General features: G+C 42.0%; 1 protein-coding gene across 1 annotated transcript; it reads right to left on the bottom strand.

The window, feature by feature from the left end:
- Positions 1-179: 179 nt before the first annotated feature.
- Positions 180-17536, bottom strand: kcnk12 (potassium channel, subfamily K, member 12; the record flags this gene model as incomplete). Its single annotated transcript, XM_083897833.1, has 2 exons — positions 180-1072; positions 17197-17536. 2 exons carry the CDS (start codon positions 17534-17536, stop codon positions 180-182), a joined length of 1233 nt encoding a protein of 410 aa, XP_083753959.1.
- Between the last annotated feature and the right edge of the window lie 3805 nt (positions 17537-21341).

The raw sequence follows: 21341 nt of genomic DNA, 5'->3' as shown, positions 1-21341 counted from the left end.
TGGTGATGGGTGGTCCCCGTGTTTCTCTCTTCATGCCATCATCACCAAGACCACCACCACTGCCTGTATCCAAAAGTATCCCAAAAAGTATATGTATCATGCATAACAAGTTACACTGATGATCCTCAGCCCCAGGGTTTGTACACGGCCTGAGCCTCATACATTATTTCCTCCGTCCTCTACCTGGAGTTACTCGTCTCAGCCAGCCTGTTGTTCATGATACCAAGAGCACCGACACCCCCAGAGAAACCATTATGGCGTGAGCTGCCACACACTGTTCTGGGGTATCCATTAGCAGACTCAGAGAGCTGCTTCTGCATGATGGCCAGTGACACTTTGTTAGATGCTGCCAAGTCTTTCATAGAGATCATCTCCCCTGATAGTCTGCGTCCCTCAGTGTCACTATCACAAGGACCTTCAGAGTCGGGCGGGTTGCCAGACTGACTCTGGCGCCCCTTGGAGCCCGGTCGGATGGCATTGCGTCGGCCCAAGAAGGTGTGGGCCTTATTGCAACGCTGGCAAAACAAGCAGCTCATTTTCTCCAGGATCCAGTTGAGCACCTGCTTGATGACAATGGAGATGACGTTGAAGAGCGAGTAGATGCAGCACACACCCATAAGCATGAAGAAGAAGTTGGCCACCCTGTACAGGCTTTGGTATTCGTAATCTGCGCTCTGACTGCTGACAAAGTCCCCAAAGCCGATGGTGCTGAAGGTGACGAAGCAGAAGTAGAGTGAATCTAAATAGCCCCATCCTTCCACAGGCGTGTACATGGCCGACGCACAGCAGGAGATAGTGATGGCTGACAGGCCAAGAATCAGCATCACATGGTACACAGAGGGCTTCCAGCCAGGGATGGAGTATGCCGAGAAGTCATGGCGAAGTCCTGGAGGAAGCAGACCACTGTTCCGGATTCTTCGCTCCCTCACAGCCTTCATCACCACAGCCAGCAGTGTGATGATGCGCTCCAGGAAAAGGTTAAAGAAGAGGATGGTGGCGGCGCAGCCCACGAGCCCATAAAAGATCAGGAACACCTTGCCTGCCACGGTCACAGGCGTTGTCATCCCAAAACCTGCAGAGACACAGAAACAATGTCAGTTAATCGTCTAAGTGAGGCCAAAAACTGATCTTCGGCAGCAAGATTTCTTCACTTTCCTGAAAAGATATTAGTGAAATGAGGGAAGTGGTGCATTAAAGCGAAAAAAACCAACAACCTCAAAGTCTAATTGAGTGTTTCAAATGCTGCTTAAATCTGATTATGTAAACATCAGTGCCAGTGATGTAAATGATGTAATAGCACGTTTGAGTAAAGAACATACAATTGGTGTGTCTCGGGAAATCCTCAGTCAAAGTTGAGTCATTTGTTAATGTTAGTCTATTTTCAAGTGTTTCAATTTGTAACACAGCTCCCACCTCTGATATTCTTTTGTAAAGCATCTGGTTTGTTAAAGCTGTAGTGCGTAACTTTTGGTGACTCTTGTTGTTGATGTAATTGAAGGTGCCATATGTAAGAATGTGGCCAAAAACGTTGACTACATTCAAATTCAAAATACAGAGGTCTTTTAGGTTTCGTTTTCTGACATAACTGGCAACCCGTGGTTGCTCGGCAGCTGAGACTCTACTGACTGCAATGATATGGTAGACAGCGGTAGGTGGCGCCACATGCCAAAACATGATTTCAAAACATAAACATGATTTTCAGTCTGCAAAATATATTTTTTAATGCAAACATTTTGGCTGTACTGTTGTTGTTGGTGAGTTCTGTTTGTTATATGATTATTATTCCTGAGTCTCTGTGACATATTAGGAGGATTTTATGGCCAGTTGCTTTAGATTTACTACATAATGCACCTTTAATCTCTCTCTGTTTGGACTTTGTGAACAGAGGCACTTATTGGAGCTTCATCTAAAAAAAGCTCTGTCAGTCAATACTATCAGACCTGACATGACGAGCAGTAGAATTCACCTCTGTGGGTGCCTCTTTGTGTTCTCAGTAATACTCCAACCTGTTTGCTGCCGTCTCCTTTTATTAGTGCCACTGCCTCCATCTGTCTTAATTCACTTCCTGTTTGCAGCGCGGGAACGTTGCCTGGCAACATGAGATAACAGACATTTGTTTGTATTTAAAAGTTACACGTTACAGCTTTAATATCCAGTATTAATTTATGGCGTTAATTGCCGTGGGTGGGCCCGTAAAATCAAGGACACCGGGTTTATATGGAGGTGATGAGAGTATCTCGCTGTGTGTCTGTGTGGTTTGGCTTCCTGCTATTTTCTGATTTCTTGGTCAATTAGACAGAATGTTCAAGCTGAGGCAAGGACGAGGAGAAGGGGAAAGGAGGAGAGGATGTTTGTGGGCTCAGTTGCATTTTGAATTGGCACTTCAGTCTTTAAGAGGGTGTCACAGGTGCAGCCTGTAAAATCTCCCAGCACTTGAACAGCAATATCTACAATTACCACCAAAGGAGTGCATTCGGAGTCGATGGCCACGATCCCAATGAAATAACAGCACAATAATGATGAATAAGTATTTTGGAGAAACAAACAAGTTGACCCAGCTCACTGACAAACCAATAATGCCGTTCTTTGCTGTTACTTTCATTTTGTGAGCGTTCTGATTCCTCCCGGGAACATTTTGTTGGTTTCATTCCAGGTTTGGAAAACACTGGTTTATGGCACAATTGATTATAGCTGCACTAATCATTAATGCTTTTACTTACTGTACATAGCTGATTGTTTATTAATGTATGTTAAATAAATCACTTTTGAATGCTTTAATCTGTGTGCAGCCTGCCTCTCTGTCACCAGCCTTGAGCCTTGTTCACACATCTACTAATGTCCGATTTTTCATGTGCAATATTTGTGTGCACACTGCATGGTTATTTGTTTGCACACAGGCAGTTCCTGTACTCCTTCACGCACAAACACACACTTAAACCCAATCACAATGTCACGCAACAAATAAAACGGTGCTGAGAGCTCAACTAGTTCACTTCCAGGCCAAGGTTAATTGATTCTTTCACCGTGACTATCCTCCATTTCAGTCTCCTCCGGGCAGCGCTTTTACCTCCTTTACCGCAAGCCTGTCTGTAACCATTCTTGTCGGGCAATAAATGACATCAATATCTCGCCAATACTTCTTTTTATGAGGCTCAGAATGGCTTTTTTGACCTTATCTCTCACACTCAAAACCACTCTCATGTGGGGTTGCTGTTGACATGCCGGGTCATTTAGATCAACAATGACTGATACAGATTGTTTTTTAGAGACAAGAGGAAATATAAACCCACATGTACACACACCTCTTGGCCTCTCTCTCTAACACACACACACACACACACACACACACACACACACACACACACACACACACACACACACACACACACACGTTTGCGCTTCATTCATGAGGATACTCATCGCAACTCACCCTAACCTTTACCCTTAACCCTAACAAAGCACTTTAACCCTTTAACACACCTAGACACCTTTTTGTGTTTTTGACTTTTTCTTTTTAGCATATCTTTTTCATTTTTTCATGCATATTGTTCAAAATTTGCCAGGTTGTGTATTTTTGGGTGCTTTAAAAAATGTTCATGTGATTTTTTAAACGCTAACAAAAATACTCACGTTAACACACCTTTGCACCAAAATGTGCTCATTGAAACCCATTCAAATCACTATTTTTGATCCTGCTCAAATATAAAGTAAAAAACATGAATCATCTAATTTTTTAGGCAATTTAAGGGTTAAAAATAAAAACATATATATTAATTTTTGATATGTATGGAAAGAAGGGATTTTGGTCTAAAACCTAAAAATTTTTTTAATAAATACAAATACAGATCTATACTATTTTTATAGTTGTGTACTTTATGAGCACCATTTGGTGTGCTAGGTGTGGTAATGTGAGTATTTTAGGCCATCTGACATTACAAAAAAAATAATAATGCAAAAAAAAGAAATGTTTCTGCTAATCTTTCACATATACCAGGCTGCAATAATCCAAACAAAAAAAATCCAGTTTGCATGAAGTATAGTGAAAATAAATAATGTTTTTGTGTTTTTTAGATCATAAAATCAAGGGGCATCGTGAATAAACCTGGCAATTTAAGGGTTAAACATAAAAAATATATATTAATATTTGATACATATGGAAAGAAGAGATGTTGGTCTGTCTAAAACCTAAAAAAAACATCAAAAAAACTTTTATGTGCACCATTTGGTGTGCTAGGTGTAATAACGTAACTTTTTTAAAGGCGCATCTAAGGGTTAAGCCCTGACCATTATTTTCAGAGAAAATCAAAGAATTGATCCACAATATTATGGTTTTCTTGGTGTCTAAGGACATCTAGTGACCTCAGAGAATGTAGACCAACTGATAGGAATATTGTGTCTGTTACTATGACTGACATGTAAGTAAACCAAAGGAGAAAAGTGAATTATCTATCCTCGCCTGTATTTGTTTTTCAGTATGGCAGTACATAGACTATCCCTTTCAGGACTACAGTACACAAACGGTAAGAGTAAGATGTTTTCCACATTACAACAGACAGTGAATCACTTGGTGTTGTCAAAGACAGTGACACAGACAGTCGGCTAGTTCAGCAACATACAGAGAGACATCATTGACTAAGGGAAAGGTGAGGCCCAGTCATTATCCAAATTAAGCCCTTGAATGAAACCCTATTTTTCCAGCTCCATCGTAATTAATTAGCAGCCCAAGACTCCCTTCACCCGACTGAATCAAAGGGAAACAGATTACATCTTTTCAGCGCAGACAGAGACGGGTCCTCTGCACCGTCTCTCATTACCAAGTAAATTACCTATGAGAGGAGAAGGCACCAGGCATCGATTCAGAGTAGCATTTCAGAGCCATTACTCCAGACCACTGTGTCAAGATGCATTAGGGGAAATAGAACAATAATAGAAAGCAAAGGACGGGCGAGCTGAAACATAACACGCTAACAGTGAGTGATTTTTTTTTTTTTTTCACAAGGGCTTCAATTGCGCTTAAAATAAAAACTGTGGGGTGTAACTGTCAAATGTCTGTTAGATTCAAACAATGAGCCAGTGAGTGGACACAATGCTGATTAAGAGCTAGCTCCACATGACTCTCTGTTTCTCAGTATAGTGGTGCGTCGATTGACAGTGATTGGCTTTATATTAAGACAGACAGACTGAGTGACGTTGTGCTAGTAAAGTTAGACGCTTGCAAACAGGTTGGAGTGTGACTGAAAACACAAAGAAGCTCCCATGAACAGTGTCACCACTTGCCCCTTCTTTGCTGCTGTGAAGACACAAATGCTCCCTCAGTCAGGTCTGATAGTATTGCTTGACAGGCTCTGATTTCAGATAAAGGATGCAGCATTGAAATAATGTTTTTCTTTACAGACAGAACAATAAGATCGACAACGACAAAAATCAGCTTTAAAACACTAAAGCTGAACAATGATGCTGAGCTCTTTAATCCACTCCACTCTTTCCAAACATGAATGAGACACTAACAGCAGAACATGTCATGGCAGGAAATAATATGCTAATCCAATCCAATCAAAGCCCTGGGAGAATATTTGTCCATTAACATTAAATATGCCCAATTCCTTTGAAAATGATGCTGTAATGGGTTATGATGCACGCACACGGAGATCCAACCAGGAGGAAAGTGATTGAACTCATGCAATTAGTACCCATTTATTACCATTTGACAGTCTGAAGTGAAGAAGTAGATGTTGTGATTGTTATCAGACTGTGGAAAATGAAATGGAGGGAAATACCTCAATAGGTTGTTAGTGAATGTGTTGACTTCGCTTTTCAGGTCGACGTTTTATCACCAGAGTCTAAATCGCATGTTGGAAAGATCAATCGCTGAGTTGACACAATTACAGCCCAGTGTCAGGTTTCAATGGCTCATTAAGGCTAGTGGTTAATCCAGGACCCGAACAGCACAAATTACCAAAAAGGGTTTCTAATAGAAGTATTGATGGACTCCGTGAATGCTCTACATTTTATTCCCTACACTTAGAAGACTACTGGCCTCTAAACACTAATCAGTCATCACATTTTACCCCAAAGAGCCACTCTGAGTGAAGAACTGCACGAAATCTATGAAAATCTCAACAGGTTTTCCATTATCTGGAGTGTGTGGCAGTACAAAGCTGCTAAGACAGCTGTTAAACCGTCGAACGTGTTCTGCTCGAACTCCCCTCACCTCAGGGAGTGAAATCACAATGTTCCCGAGTAAGATACTGAATTGGGCTGTAATTGCTATCGTTTGCATTTCAAAACAATGCGGCAGAATAACGTGTGCGCCATTATAAAAGGGAGAGTTAATCATCGGTTCTATGATGGTGCTTATGGTTAAACGGCAATACTTTATTCCCTGTAATTGTCAGAAGACAACATAAAAAGAGAATATTTATATGCATTTTCATTAGTTTTGCGTTTTTCAGTTCTCTTTGACGCTGAACCTTCAAGTCCTCTGTTTTGGGGGTGATCAACCCGTAAAACATCACCCGCTGATTTAGCCAGAGCAATGTTGGCTTTCTGAAATTAGAATTAACCATGTAAGGAAAAGTGGAAAAGGCCAGTGTACATCAACGTGTTGGAAACTACTAGCTGTCAATCACACATTTTATGTTCCCCAATCAAAATAGACTATAACCTATTGACGATCACCTAAAACTAGTAAATGAGATCATCTGAGAAAAATGTTTACAATCAATCAAGAAGAACACATCCGAGACGATACTGGTTTAAGATTGTGTCCATTATGGTTCCACTATCATGTTATAATACAAAAAAAAACTTTGAAGCAAATTAATAAATCAACTGACTGTGGTGGAAAATAATTCACTTCCTCTTCGGCTCTGGGGAACATTTTAGAGTCTTTTAGCTTATCGTTTTCTTTCTTTTCTGACCTATTGATTCAGTGCATTGATTTCTGGCTGATTGAAAAGGCATATTGATTCACTGTAACCGTAGAGACAGACTGAAAAGGCCGCACCATTGCAAAAAAAAAAAAAAAAAAAAAGAATAGCTGAACACATTACAGACTCTCGTAAGAAGTCACGTATTTGGAGTTAGTGAATTCCGCTGATAATTGAGAAAATATAAAGGCTGTAAAGAGTTAATCTGCGAACGCTGCAGAACTGTACATCACAGCCAAAATACACAAAAGAGCAATTTCAATTGGCTCCTAATGAATACCCACATAAGAATAAAGGGTATCTAAAAGCACTCACACTCATGTTTCCGTGTTTGAACGAAGGATATGCATAGTGCATTCATTTGTCAAGGAAAATAGCATTGAGTCTGAAGGTTAACGCTTGTCACAGAGGACACAACCACCCCTGTCCCCACCCACAGCTCTCTAGTGTCCAAAAAAATGGACCAGAGGACTCATTATGGGGAATGTTCTGCAAACCAGGGGAAAAAAAAAAATCTATTGCCTCCCGATGTCCCCAATTAATAGGCTTAAAAACAGGCTCCCAGTCAGCTGCTTCTCTCCGTAGGGAATAGCTGAGCAATAAAAGCAATAGCAGGAAAATGTCACATATGCCTGTCCCTCTGATGACTGTGTTTTCCGAGATGAACAGGAAACCATTAGTCACGGCGCGGCGTTGCAGGGGTCTGCAGAGAGGACAGAGGGCTGAGGAAGTAGCGGCGCGGACAGACCTCGAGATTTCATCGGCACACCATCTGCTGGGAAGCTGTCGGGATTATTGGCCAAACGGGTGGTAATGGGGAACATTCACAACACGTGTATGCTGAGACGATGGTAGTACGGGTCACATACATGCCAGGATTTAGTTAAACAAAGGCTATACATTATTAATAAGACACCCCAAAGCCTTTACACATGCTGTAATAACTTCTGCGGGGGCCCTAAAGGACACAGTCCATGAATACAAGTGCATTAATGGTAAAGCATTCTATACGGCAAGGACTTGATAATGAGTGTTTTACTCGACACATGTCTATGCAATAATTAGGAATGATGGTCTGTGGTGATCATAATGAAATATGTAGCGTAGAGTCATTAAAGCTGGTCGATAGATATAAATTATAAGAGTGAGAGCACACTGCCAAAAGTAATAATGTAGCACTAACCAAGTCAGTGAAGCACAATATGAAATCTTTTTTTTTTTTTTTTTGCTTCGTTAAGTCCAGTCCCGTGTTTAAAGTTACATCTTGCCACTTTATTCTTTGGCAGCGAGAGCCAGTGGAATTAATGACTCTGCCGTCATCCATATTGATTTGCTGACAAAAAATAATATATGCTGCACTGATTTTTGGACCTGTGCCAAAACGCTTTTTTGTTCCCCCATCCCCCCCCACCAAGATCATATTGTAAAAGTGAAACAACGCAGAGGATCTGTTAAGACAGGGCGGTTAAATACGCAAAAATTAAAATGAAGGGGTCATGTGGCTTCATTGTTCATCTGCAAATGGGAACAGAGATTTTGTCCTTTCATTTGAGTGAGTCATTCTCTCGTCAGAATAATAGCTTCTCCGTGATGGATCTGAAGGCTACGTCCTTGTGTTTCCTATCGTGTACTGTGTGCACAGTCAATGTTTGAATAAAAGCTTAGCTACACAAAGGCCTCTTGTATTATTCCCCAAAGCAAACACACCTGTTCAGGTGGAGCGTTCGAAACACTAACGCCCTCGGGTCAGCGTGATAAGCCTCCGCCGTTCATCGTAATAGATAATACCGATTGTGTAGTATCACGGTGACGCTACATTAACTTTGTGTCTTTCGTTGCTGCTTGGGCTTCACGTGTGAGATCAGATGTTAGCCGGAAATGAATGCTTGGGGTTTGGCAGACCTTCGATTTAATGGATTTTCATTACGGGGCAAATGATGTAAAAGCACGAGTCCCTGAGATTCAAGGCAGCGCAATCGGCCGATTCCTGTCAGGGCCTGGCTGCTACGTTTAAGTGACAGCTGCAATAATGAGCTCAAGTCAGAGAAACCACAGCGACATACCTCGCCGAAATGATGAGGCAATGCTCTGCTGCTCACAATTAGATTAGAATCTGCTTTCTATGAACTCAAAGTGCCCACTTTGTGTGTGAGATTGTGTCTCTGCCAGTGGCTGTCGGCCCTGGAGGTAGCGGGATAATCTATGAATGCTGGCACTAGGACAACACATTTTGCCTTGTTTGATCCATGGTGTTTTCCAGTGGATTCAACTGAGCCGCTCACATGGTTTAAATAAGACAATTCTCTGGATTCTCTTTACAGAACCACGATGAATCAACCGACCATGAGAACACACCAAGTGTGGCTAACACTAGTTGACAGATTCAGGATATGATCGGACTGAATCACACCTTTGTGCATAAATTCATCCTAAAATCCAAATGAAAAACTTAAAGCAAGGACAAGGACATGGTGCAATGATTTCCCTCTGTGTGTGCTGTGATTGTTTTGTTTGGCTGATTGTCGTCATTCATTCATTGTCTACCACTTTATCCACTGGTTGCTGGAGCCAATCCCAGGCGAAAGGCGGGGTCGCAACACACAGAGACGAAACAACCATTCACTCTCACGCTCACACATATGGTCAGTTTAGAGTGTCTAATTAATCTCTGCATGTTTTTGGACACCAGAGTACCTGGAGAAATCTCACGTACACATGGGGAAAACATGCAATCGCCACACAGAGGATGTGGACCAGTAACCTTCTTGCTGCGAGGCCCTATCAATTGTATTGTGTGGTCAATCGTAATTCCATGGTTTTCAATCTGCAGTACTTCCTCTGGTGGAGGAAAATACATCAGAAATATTGTTCTACTGTATATATACCAGGGTGTGTGTTCAGAGTGGAGCTGAGGAATGTTGACCCAAGTGTAGAAAATTAAAAAAAAAAAATCTATTAGAGTCACCTTATCGCTCGCTCCATCTTAATCTAATTTCACTACACAAGTGTGTGAAGAGTATGTGAGGAAGAGGAGGATGATGATGGTCCGTAGCTCAGCCTTTATTTCCACCACTGTATTTTAACGTTGGCAATAATGGTGTTACTTTGAGAGCTCTGTATTTTCTCAGGTGTAATTATAACAGTTTTTTTTTTCTTTACATATCTTTGTTATCTCATATTCTTTGAGTAACATTGCACAGGCAGCTGCTATGGCGAAACTGTTGCACGACAAAAACGTAGATTTTGTCTGACAATGGAAGAATGTATCATACAGTGTCTCATCGAATTACCTGAACAGGTGTGCACTTTTATCTGATTCAAACAGATTATGAGTTGAAAAAAATGAACACGAGTGGCTCAGAATACATCTACATATATATGTATATATATATATATACATATATATATATACATATGCATGTAATTTGTCTTCATAGTAGACTTATGCCGTGTTTCCACTACATTTTCCCAGCTCGCCTCTCCTCTATTCGGTTTGGTTGGTTTTCCATTACAATATAGCACCTCCTCAACGTGGGGGCGGAGTCACCACAGCACCGCTGCATGAAACTGCCGTGACTTCGTTTTACGTGCAACACACACAAACTAGTGACTAGTGACTTGTAATGCAGTTATTGTCAGTGTAACTGAATCATTAGACTCAGTTAATTAAAAAAGATTTGTTCAGTACTTCCTGCGTGACCGGAGCACAGACTCCGTCTGACACAGTCACTGAACTGAAACACAGCGGCGGCAGGGGGTTTGTGATGCAGCTCGCTAAATACACCCGACTCCTCTGTTAAATATTGAGATTTTTCGACATTTCCTTTGCTAATTGTTGCAGATTAACCCACATTTTCAGGATTGTTAAGTCGTTTTAAACACATCTACAGTTCGGATGGCTTGGAACTTCACCAGAGCAGGTACTTAAAAGAAAAGTACCAGCTACCATCGCTAATGGAAAAGCAAAATAACTGTGCCGAGGTGAGGCGAGTCAAACAGCACTAATGGAAAAGAGGGTTAACTGTAATTGTAGATATATATATATGCACCATCCATGGTCTGTATTCTAATAATGAAACCATCTCATTGATTCAAGGTCATGCTCAAAGTTTCATATCTGAAATCCAGTCTTTTGCAAGTGTGTTTGCATTTAGCCATTTGAAAGAAGCACAGTCACCACACAGTCACCACACACACACACAGCCGCTCTCACTCTGTACATACAAAGAGACAGATGGACGGCTGTCAAATCATGCTGTTCGCTCTCGTGTTATTAACACAGATAACTATTTACATCCATGATTCTAAGATGCGGATAAAATGTGATGGAAGTGCGACCGCAGGCTTTCTGCAGCAGGGTGACATTTTGCCAAGAGTGTGTTTGACTTCACCGCATCAAAGGTTTGCGAAGCGGCCAAAAGTTCCCGGAGGAACTTTTCTGCTTATGGAGAAAGTTCGGAGTCTCATAGCTGCAAGTCAGCATGGACACCAGCACCAATGCAAATCATGTTGGCCGGCAAAACTGATGATGATCAAATTATGAACCACCGAGATAAAGTTTCTTGAACGATTGTTCAAATCAAATTAACCCTGATGAGAAGTGCAAAGAGCACACGTAGTTTATCCTCTCTTTACTTTGCCAGTGCAAAGAGCCGAATCAGTGAAATGCTAATCAGGTTGAGCAGAAGGATGTTGGGAAAATCTGCTGTGTCCTCTGAAATGAACTTGGCATCACTTGGTTGGTGATGGGTTGAGTCTGTGAGTTACTGTATGTCGGTGATTACGTGGCTTATCAAGACAGGGCAGGATTTATGACCTACTGTGACAGGCGTTGCAGGGGTTACAGCGTGACACACTCTAACCCTACACACACTCACGGTTCGATAAGGTTGTGTAACAGGATGTATCGCACATTTTTGCCATGGAAATATTAACTAGTGCAGCTAAACAGAAAAAAAAATGTAGTGCAATTACACAACAGCCTTGTGAATCACTGTGTAGTAATCATACACTCCCTTCCATCATTGTTGTGCTCGGCTTGTGGATTGATACAATCTATAGGGAGCATTCATGGAGCTAAAGGCAATCTGTTTTTCACTTTTTGACAGTGGCATTTCATCTGAGAAAATCCTGATGATATAAAGCGAGAAAGTCAAAAATGGAACCAAGAAGACCGGGGTTTGCGACCCGGTCGGAACAAGTGCCTTTCTGCATAGAGTTTCTCCCTTTGTGTGTGTGTGGGGGGGTTTTCTCCAGTTTCCTCCTACGGTCCAAAAACATGCAGGTTTTGGGATTAGGTCAATTGGGCGCTCTAAATTAACAGTGAGAGTGGATGGTTGTTTATCTCTATATGTGGCCCTGTGATGGACTGGCGACCTGTCCAGGGTGTGACCCACGCCTATCACACTGTGTCAGCTGCGACTGGCACAGCATCTCCCAAGACCCACATGTGGAGGATAAAGAGGTGGAAGATGGATGGAAGCAGACATTAGGTAGAAAATAGAGTCACAATGACCTAATTACTCGATTAAGTGATGCTCATTTAATTTTATGATGTACTGTTTGTGCAACACGACCAGCCTCTCTTTCACAATGACAACGTAATGACACAAAGGCGTAACTGGAGATCAAAATGGTCACAGACGCAAAGTTAAATTTAACACCGATGTGAAACAGGAGTCAGGACTGTGTGGGAAAGTCTACAGACAGAAAACAGAAGGCTTGAGCAAGTCTGAAGCGTCGCTGTGCACTGATGAATCTGCTTTCACAGATTGCGAGCCGAATTCCCACCCACCTCCTGAAAGCACATTCATAACATAAACAGTAGCGAACAACACAGATGGTTCCGTCCCGACGTGGCAGCGGCGAGTGGTTGATCAAAAATAAGAACGCATCAAAACAAACACACACTCTGCCTTCGGGGATCCACCTCATGTCTGTCATGTGACATTTCACGCCGCTTAAATGCCAAACGCGCGCTTCGTCACGCTCAGGTGACGCTGTCTTCTATAAGCGTAGAGACGCGTGAATTACAAGGCGCAGGATGAGGACAAATGTGCTTCGCAGTTCTCTTCCAGTCACATTGGCCGTGGTCAGACAAGCATGTAATAGTCGCACAAACCTTACAAGTAAGCCTCCGAAGCAACATCAGCATTTTTTTTTTTTTTTAAATTGGCACAACAAGAAGAGCAGGATAACACCCACTAACCTATTAGGTGAAGCTGTTTCCTCACACTACAGAATATCAATCGTGAGAGAGGAGTTTTTCTAAAGCTTTCCTTTTGGATCAGGGCTTAACAAGCTGGAGTTTACTAAATCCTCACCGAAGTATTTGTGCGATCCAGTGATTACTTTTTGATCCCGAACACACTGCAGTTATGTTTTAATAGTATACACTGCAACACCTGAGAAATACTGTGTCCTCTCTGATCTTATACATATATATATATATATTATACACACACACACCTTGCAACCAATTAAGTTGCTGTTGATTTAACTTCATTAACACAACATTGTGCTCAATCTATAACTGAGTGAGTGCATATAAACTGGATGCAAAAACAATGAGCTGAAAGATGCTAAATTTACTGATTTAATCAAATTGAATAAAGACATGTTGACGAGAACAGCTTTAAGCTGAATGATGAAGCGTGTATCTGTTGTGTAAAATACTATCAAATTGCTTTAACACTGCCCTTATAATGTCAGTGTTTAGCTAAAACATGTAGCATAAGCCAAAACCATGAATAAGATTACCTACTTGAAGAAACACATTTGGCTTGTGGGTAAACGTTGGCTTGTGAGAGATTATACCAGTCCTGGTCTAGTCTATAATGAGGGATGAGCACATTGTCATTTTACTGCAGCTCAGCTCTGCACACCCACGGGTTTAACTCCACCAAACCTTTGACTTTTTGAAATCTGGCCTCGTTTGTCGACGAAACTTTTTGAGGGTGCATTTTCTTAAACTGTCCTACTTTTCTTGTCCATCTTTGTGACTTTGTCTGGGTGGGTGGACGTGACTGTGAGGAGAAAGACGCTGCAGTGGTTGCCGGGGGGCAAGAAGAGACAGGACTGAGCCAGTATTCCCAAGAACAAATTGAATCTATACCAGCAGCGGATTATTGCATTAAAAACTGCTGAACAATTAAGTGCCCTCTCGGGGTGTCCCAGTCCGTCTCAACAAGTTAGAAGCCATCACTAAGTACACTGCATTCACCCCTTTTAGCTCTTAGAAGAGTAGAAACTGTGCTGAAACCAGACAATAGTTTTTACAAAATGTCATTGCACCAGCTCTCAGTGAGACATGCAGGCCCAGAAACAGCCCCAGAGACCTGTCCTAATTGGCAGTCATCAGCTATCAATCAGCCTTGAGGTTTATAAATAGCTTCTGTTATTAATAGAAACTCTACTTATATAGCAGACTCTGTGCCCTTTTAATGGGAAGGCAAACAGAAGGATATGTGGGGCAGGACTGCGAAACCAAAGAGATGGATGTTTACAAAAAGAAACTTTACAAATGTGTATGTGTGTCTTGTTTTTCAGATGAAAAACAAGACGTCCTCGTCTTGTTTTCCACAGCCATGCCTGAGGCTCTGGGAGCCTGTGGATTTCTGTGGTTTGGATAAGGTCAACATGTTGTCGGGATATATGTGGATGTTTGACTTTGGCTTAAATGGAACAAGATAATGGACTTGAAAATGGCACCTGTTCAACTCAAAGTCTGAGTTTAGTTTCCCACTGCTCCAAGTCCATGTACAATTCATGGAGATTGATTCTGAATCGAGTTTCACGATGGGCTCTGACTCTCTACTTTTAGTTTTAAGTTTGAGTCTGATTCTGTCTTCTATATCTACTATAGATATTCTGTCTTCTATATCTCAAACTACTGCTTGATATAGTTTGTGTACAGACATTTACTGTAGAAATTGTTTACTTTGCCAAAAAAATAATTTGCATCATTGTTTTGTGATTCACTATACATTATTATTGATTATTGTTTCACAAATGACACCCTTTTACATTAGGATGATGCGGTAGTCATATATGCTGCAGCTGTAATCAGCTGACTGCAATCCACTGTCACACTCCTCCCTTCACTCATTTCTTGCTACACCCATGTTGCCTCACACCGCTGCCACTGACAACGCTTTATCGTCAGCCTCCACCTTTCTCTGATAGACTCAAAAGTTTAAAATGTTATTCACTTGCATGGCCTCAGTTTTGCATTCGGCTTAAATGCTCCTTAGCCAAACCGGGGAGCGTCTGAAGAGCAGAGCCATCAGCCTAATTATATTTCCATTGTTTGCATGGATAGTTTAATATTGAATACATAATGAGTTTTCCTGACTGAATTTATCTTTTTTTTTGTGCTCTGTCGATAAGTTTTACAGATGTTTCTTTTATAATTTTGGTCTACAAACTATTTCTTTTGCCATTGTGATACCATGGGTGACCACTAGGGCAAAAAAACAGCAATTTGTGGTTGTGACACTCATTGTTCTAAACAGAAACAGTTGACCTTGTTCACGCTCTGGAACAGTTGGTTATGAATTTGATTTGATTCTAAATCATTCATGTCAAACCTGCAGGTGTCTGTGTCACTGTCTAATCCCGAACATAGAGCACAAACATCACAGCAGGACTTAAATCTCTGTTCGATAAATATTATGGTCCTTAACCTGCTTTATTGTTTGACATGATGATGTATGTTGTCTTCTAAGAAATGCTCCATGGTAAACTTGTATTTTGAATTGCAGTAGATTAAATTCATTTAATACGTCTCACGCAAACTCTATTTTCGAGAAAAAGCTTGAAGCAAGTGACTGTAGACCAGAGAAAAAATTTCTTGTCTGAGATCCGAATTGCATTGTGACTAAAAATATAGGTCCCCTTTAACTAAAAGTTGCTTTTTCTGTGCATTGTGTTTAAATTTAACACAAACACCGGATAAACAACTGGATAAACATGCGCTTCAAGTGGCAACAGCTTCGCTTTCATTTTTCAAAGTGATATTGGAGGCACATCAAGGGGAGCGAAGTGTCACTGCTGATTTCGAGCCTCTGTCACAGCAGAGAGTCAGAGGTGGGAAGTGTTTTGGAGGAGTGTCTATAGAGCACGCAGGGGGATGCCGCTCTGAGAAAGAGTTGTGCGGGGAGGCCCACAGATCCCTTTGATATCATCTGCTCAAAAGCCTGCACAAAAAGCAGCAGAGTGGCAGGAGGAGAGGCGATGAAAGTGAGATGGAAATCCAGACAGAAATGCCATACCTCTGTGCTCACACACACAGAAAAGGACAATTACAGTAGAGAGATCAACATCACCCGTTTCAGTTTAAATCGTCTGTCTTTTAAGGGAAAACTGCAGCTGCAAGACAAGGATTTCAAGACGCATGTACACAAACACAGTTGTTGTGGTTTTCGTCTCTGTGACTGGCTGAGCTGAGAGCATCAGCTCCCTGTTTTTCTGCATCTGCAGACGGTGGAAAAGCCTGTTAAGCTCTCCTGACATGTCTGAATTAAAGAAACCTCTGCTCATGCATCCAATTCACTCTTTTTCTTATCACTCTCCTTCACACAGTTTTGAACACTCTTAATTGAAGCTGTTGTGGGGTGGGAGGGTGAGTTCACCAGGCCATCATGCATGCAGTCCACCACACCAAGCGTTCCTGCGAGGGACAGTTGCTCTTTTCTGACCTATTGCATAGTAAATGTTAAATGAGGGGGAGCAGACGGGGCCTTCACATTGACATTCCTATTGGTTTGAATGGAAATGTGGCTACAAAAAAAATCCTGCACCCATGGGTGCTGTCCTATAGCCAAGGATGAGTGTGCCATTCCAAATGGCAGGCGAGTCAGATGTCGCCCACATTGCCAGAGTCCCTCACAGCCAAAATCTAACACATGACTGGAAAAAATGTTAATCTGTTATTCTGTGTGTAAGCCAGGGAGGGGAAAGCAGCCCAAAGGGATGGCATGCATTTGACGCCCAGACTGTCAGACTGATGATATTTGACAGACAGAAACCACATTTCTGTGTGAATGGACAGTATGATCTAATCTCATGTCCCTTAGCTTCTCTTCTATTAACTGATATGAATGTGGCATCATCAGCTAAGACGCCTTGCAACTAGAAAGTAGAGTTCTTTTTTTAAGATGTACAAAGATATGTGCTTATATAAGGCAACTCGTTTTTCAACAAGTTTACACAAGACATGACACCGAGAAATCAGGGAAATTCAGAAATTCAGCATAATATCACCCACCTATAGTCGACACAACAGTTCCAACAAAATAAAAAGCCCCTGTAAAATCCCATCGTGGCCTCAGGGCATCAGCCCGGATCCCGGCGGCGATGGCAGCCTCGTACTCCCGCAGGAAGGAGTTGAGGTCCTGCAGGCTGATGTTGAACGTCTCACTGAAGTTGTGGAGCGTCCCGTTCCAGCGGCCGTGAGCCCGCAGCTCCGAGGGCCTCTCGATGGCCGAGAAGACCGCAGCGCCGCACAGCAGGTACAGGATGATGAGGAGGGCGAGCAGCACGAAGCGGCCGTTGTCCTCGTTGAGGTGCAGGGAGCGGCAGCCTTGCAGTCGCAGGGCAGGCATCATCCAAATTTCAGCACCACGCGCGCGTCGGACAGCGACAAGCTCCACATCAGAGGCGACATTCACTCGCGTGCAGGTTTTTCTCCTCTGAAGTACCACTGTCCCGCTGCCTCACTGCACTTCTAACCCACAGGCAACATTCCCACTTCTACTCATGCAGCCCCTGCGCCACGTTGTCTCATTGTAGTTGTGAAGTGGTGGCAAAAACACTCCACTTGTGGATGTGAAGTCTGCAGAGTTCAGGGCAAAAGCAGTTCTCATCATACATGCATTCTCTCTCAGTTGTGCCACTGCAGCTGGTGTGGACTGCAGCTTGAATCCAGACAGACGCGCTCCTTTTTTGTGTGCAAATGCAAGCAGTACAGTTGTATTATCCTCTGGGTCTCCTGCACCAAAATGCCTCTCCGCAAAAAAACCCACGATGACGCTCTGGATTCTACATGAGTCGCAGAAGAAGCCCGTTCCTCCTGTCTTACATAAAGTCATTTATCCTTTTCTTGCGCTGGAAGAGAGTCGAGTTTCGTGTGATCGTTGCACCTATATGTGATGGGGGGGAAAAAAACCCGTTTGCTGCAAATCAGGACATAGTGATAGGAAAGACGTAAGGAAAAAGGAAAAGTATTCCAGCGCGTCTTCAGCTGAGGTAATCCTCAGAAATACTGAGGATTTACATTTTCACTGTAGCCGTGTTACATTGTGTCATGCGCACTGAGGAATACTCCACTCACTGGAAACCAGGAGCACAGATAAACTGCTGAGCAGGAAAAAAAAAGTTTATCAGAACAGCAACAATGAAAAATAAAATAAATAGAAAATTAAATAAAATGTTGCAGGTCATTTCCTGCTGAATTGTAAGTCTGTATAGATGAGCAATATCATCGATCACATTTTTACAATTTAAGTTATCTCTACTAATCCATCATTGATGCAGCTTTTCTTCAGTTAGTCCATTAAAAAGCCTGTAGTGACTTAGAGGCAAACACAAAACCATATTCAGTTCACAGATTGGGACTAAATCAATGAAGACCTGCTGTTGATCCATGAAAATCACCATAAAAATATCGACTGAAGCTCCAAAAGCAACAATAATCCATCCGATGTGGAAAGACTGACCCTGTCGTAAATGTCAGGAGGTAATGTTGTGCTGAGATAAACCAAAAAAAAAAAAAACAGAACCACCTTGAAGCACTGTATGCTTATTGAGTTCAAAGATAACAGTGCCAATGCTAATGGAAATAGAAGAAAAACAAAATACACCTCTAAGCAGATTTTCCACAGAGTGTGTTTGAAAGAAAAAGTCATTACCTAAAACGGTGTGCTGAGAAATTATAATCAATATAGCTACCTTATGTTGATGCTGCCTTCTGATCGTGCTAACTGGATTACAAATTGCAAATTAAGGCAGGAGGCAGAGCAAGGACACACTCAGCACAGCATGCACACGTCTTTGTCAATTCTAATTATTACCTCAAAACATAAAAACGCACAGAACACAGACGCAAATAGGAGGAGACAACAATGAAAACTCACGTCATACCATGAATTATATTACATCATGACATCTCTGTGGTATAAAACATGCTTGTAATATACAGTGCGCCTGTATATGTGAAAAATGAGGAGGGTACAGTCAGACGCATCACTCAAGGTGATATATAGCAGCATGAGGAAAATACTGATCACTTAAAATTAAGTGGGATAGAAAAAGCAACCCCCCCCCGCTCCCGTCCCCTCCCACTCCCCTGCCATGTCATTTATGTTCTCCACCCACTAATATCTTTTCAGGGTCATGTGGGGCTGCCGAGTATCCCAGCATGCACCGTGGAGGAACCAGGAAAGTCATCGCAGGCTTTCAGACATATGGTACACAAGCTCATTCATACCTTCAGGCGTTTTTCACTCCACTTCACCTGGCTGTGAGAGGACACACTTGTCAAGCAGAAACTAATCCATGGGTGCATTCATTTCAGATGGCTATCAACTGCTGAGACTCAACGCGACGTTTTAAACATCAGCATATCAGGTTTTTTTTATAATTGGGTGTTAAAATCTCAATATTTAGCATTTATAATCAATTACGCCATCACAAATAACAATGTAGTTCCAGGTTGATGTATTTTTTTCTTAATTGTGCATTACCACGGTTAAATAAAGTTAAAACTTATTGTGCACATGGACGTTTTGAAGTGTGACGGACAGCATTCATTAACTATTCAAGTGTTAGAAAACTAAAATAAATTTGTTCTTTAACAGTCCCGCAGGGGATGTTCCTTCTTTCTCTGCGTTTAACCCATCCTCAAGTAGAAACCTTCCCAGAATTAAGGACAGCAGGCAGCCACAAAGCAATGGGGGTAGGTTACCTTGCTCAGGGGGTACCCCAGCCCTTCTTTTGACCTGAAGGGCTAGGGTGCCCCCTGAGCCCCCCTGTCGGTTTGTAACCAGAGGCTCAAACCGACAGCCCTCTGGTTACAAGCCAAGTTATCTTTCCACTTGGCCATGGGCTGCTCATTTTGAGGTTATAGTTAAGGTTTTTGGAATGTGGTAAGCGGCACAGACATCATGAGTTGTTGCCTTCATCACTGAGTTCACTTTGTAACAACATGGACAGGCAGATGCAGGTTATGGAAAGCAATAGTTTAAAACAACAACACTGTCTGAAAAAAAACCTTCTGGATCACTGTCTAGTGCTCTGCATGTTTTAGACGTTTCCTTGCTCCAGCACACCTGATTCAAATAAATGGGTTGTTATCAGGCTTCTGAAGTGCAACAACGGGTGTGTTGGAGCAGGGAAACATCTAAATAATGCAGGGCAGTGGGTCCCCAGGACCAGGATTGAGAAACCCTGACAAGTGACTAAATAGAAAGTGGCAGAGACCTTCTGATAAGGGAGGACTAAATAGTGCAGGTGTGGCTAATGGAACACAGGTAAAGTAATGAAGGCAGAGAATTTAATCAGTCTGGTGGGTGTTGAAGAATGACATGAAGTACATTGACCTGTAACAAGTGAAGAAAGTTTCAAAATAAAACAAGAAATGGCACACTATGAGACAGAGTGACCCGCCATGGCAAAAGTAGCAACAAGTCGTCCCATCGCAAACCAAGTAAACAAATAAAAATGATTTTGTTTTTGTTATTTTGTTGTTATTCCGTTGAATGAAGATGGACAAGGAAAAACACAGGAGAACTAAATCGTGGCTGTACTTCTTAATGAAGTCGGAGGCTTCTGGTCCTGCGGAGGCTGATCTCACTTCTGCTATGCGAGCAGACGCATTAGCATTAGCATTTCAGCTAGTGGACTTTATGTAACGTGTTAGCATAAAAGTTCTCCAGAGCTTATTTACAACAAACTGATGGATTATTTAGCGGCCGAAAGAGCACAGGACATAAGAATAACTGGACACCTTGAGGAAAAGACACAGTAGTCACTTCTGGTATGATGACATGGCGCCAGCATCCCCGAACTTCTACCTTCTATCTTCTTATGGGGTGAGTTGTCACTAACGTCGGTTGTGACAACTCACAACTCATTCCAAGTCAAATACAGGGATTAAAACGTGTTTTTTTTCATGCATAATGTGTGAATGACACAACTTTCTGTATGAAGTCTTGACTGTGATGCTAATGATTTAGCAACTAGCTGAGAGTTAGCACATCATCACCTCATTCAGCAACAGACTGATCCATCCATACTACAGCACAGATACAAGTGTTATTTTGCGACTTGTTTTTATTGTGAGTATTTGGATTTACCAATGTGACAAAAACTTGGACTGTGGACCAGGAAAGAGAGAGAGGGTGGTTTATGAAC

The sequence above is a fragment of the Microchirus variegatus genome (genome assembly GCF_963457635.1).
Source record: "Microchirus variegatus genome assembly, chromosome: 11".
Classification (NCBI taxonomy): domain Eukaryota; kingdom Metazoa; phylum Chordata; class Actinopteri; order Pleuronectiformes; family Soleidae; genus Microchirus; species Microchirus variegatus.
Note: the sequence above shows the minus strand (reverse complement) of the source record. Positions and strands in the feature narration are given on the sequence as shown.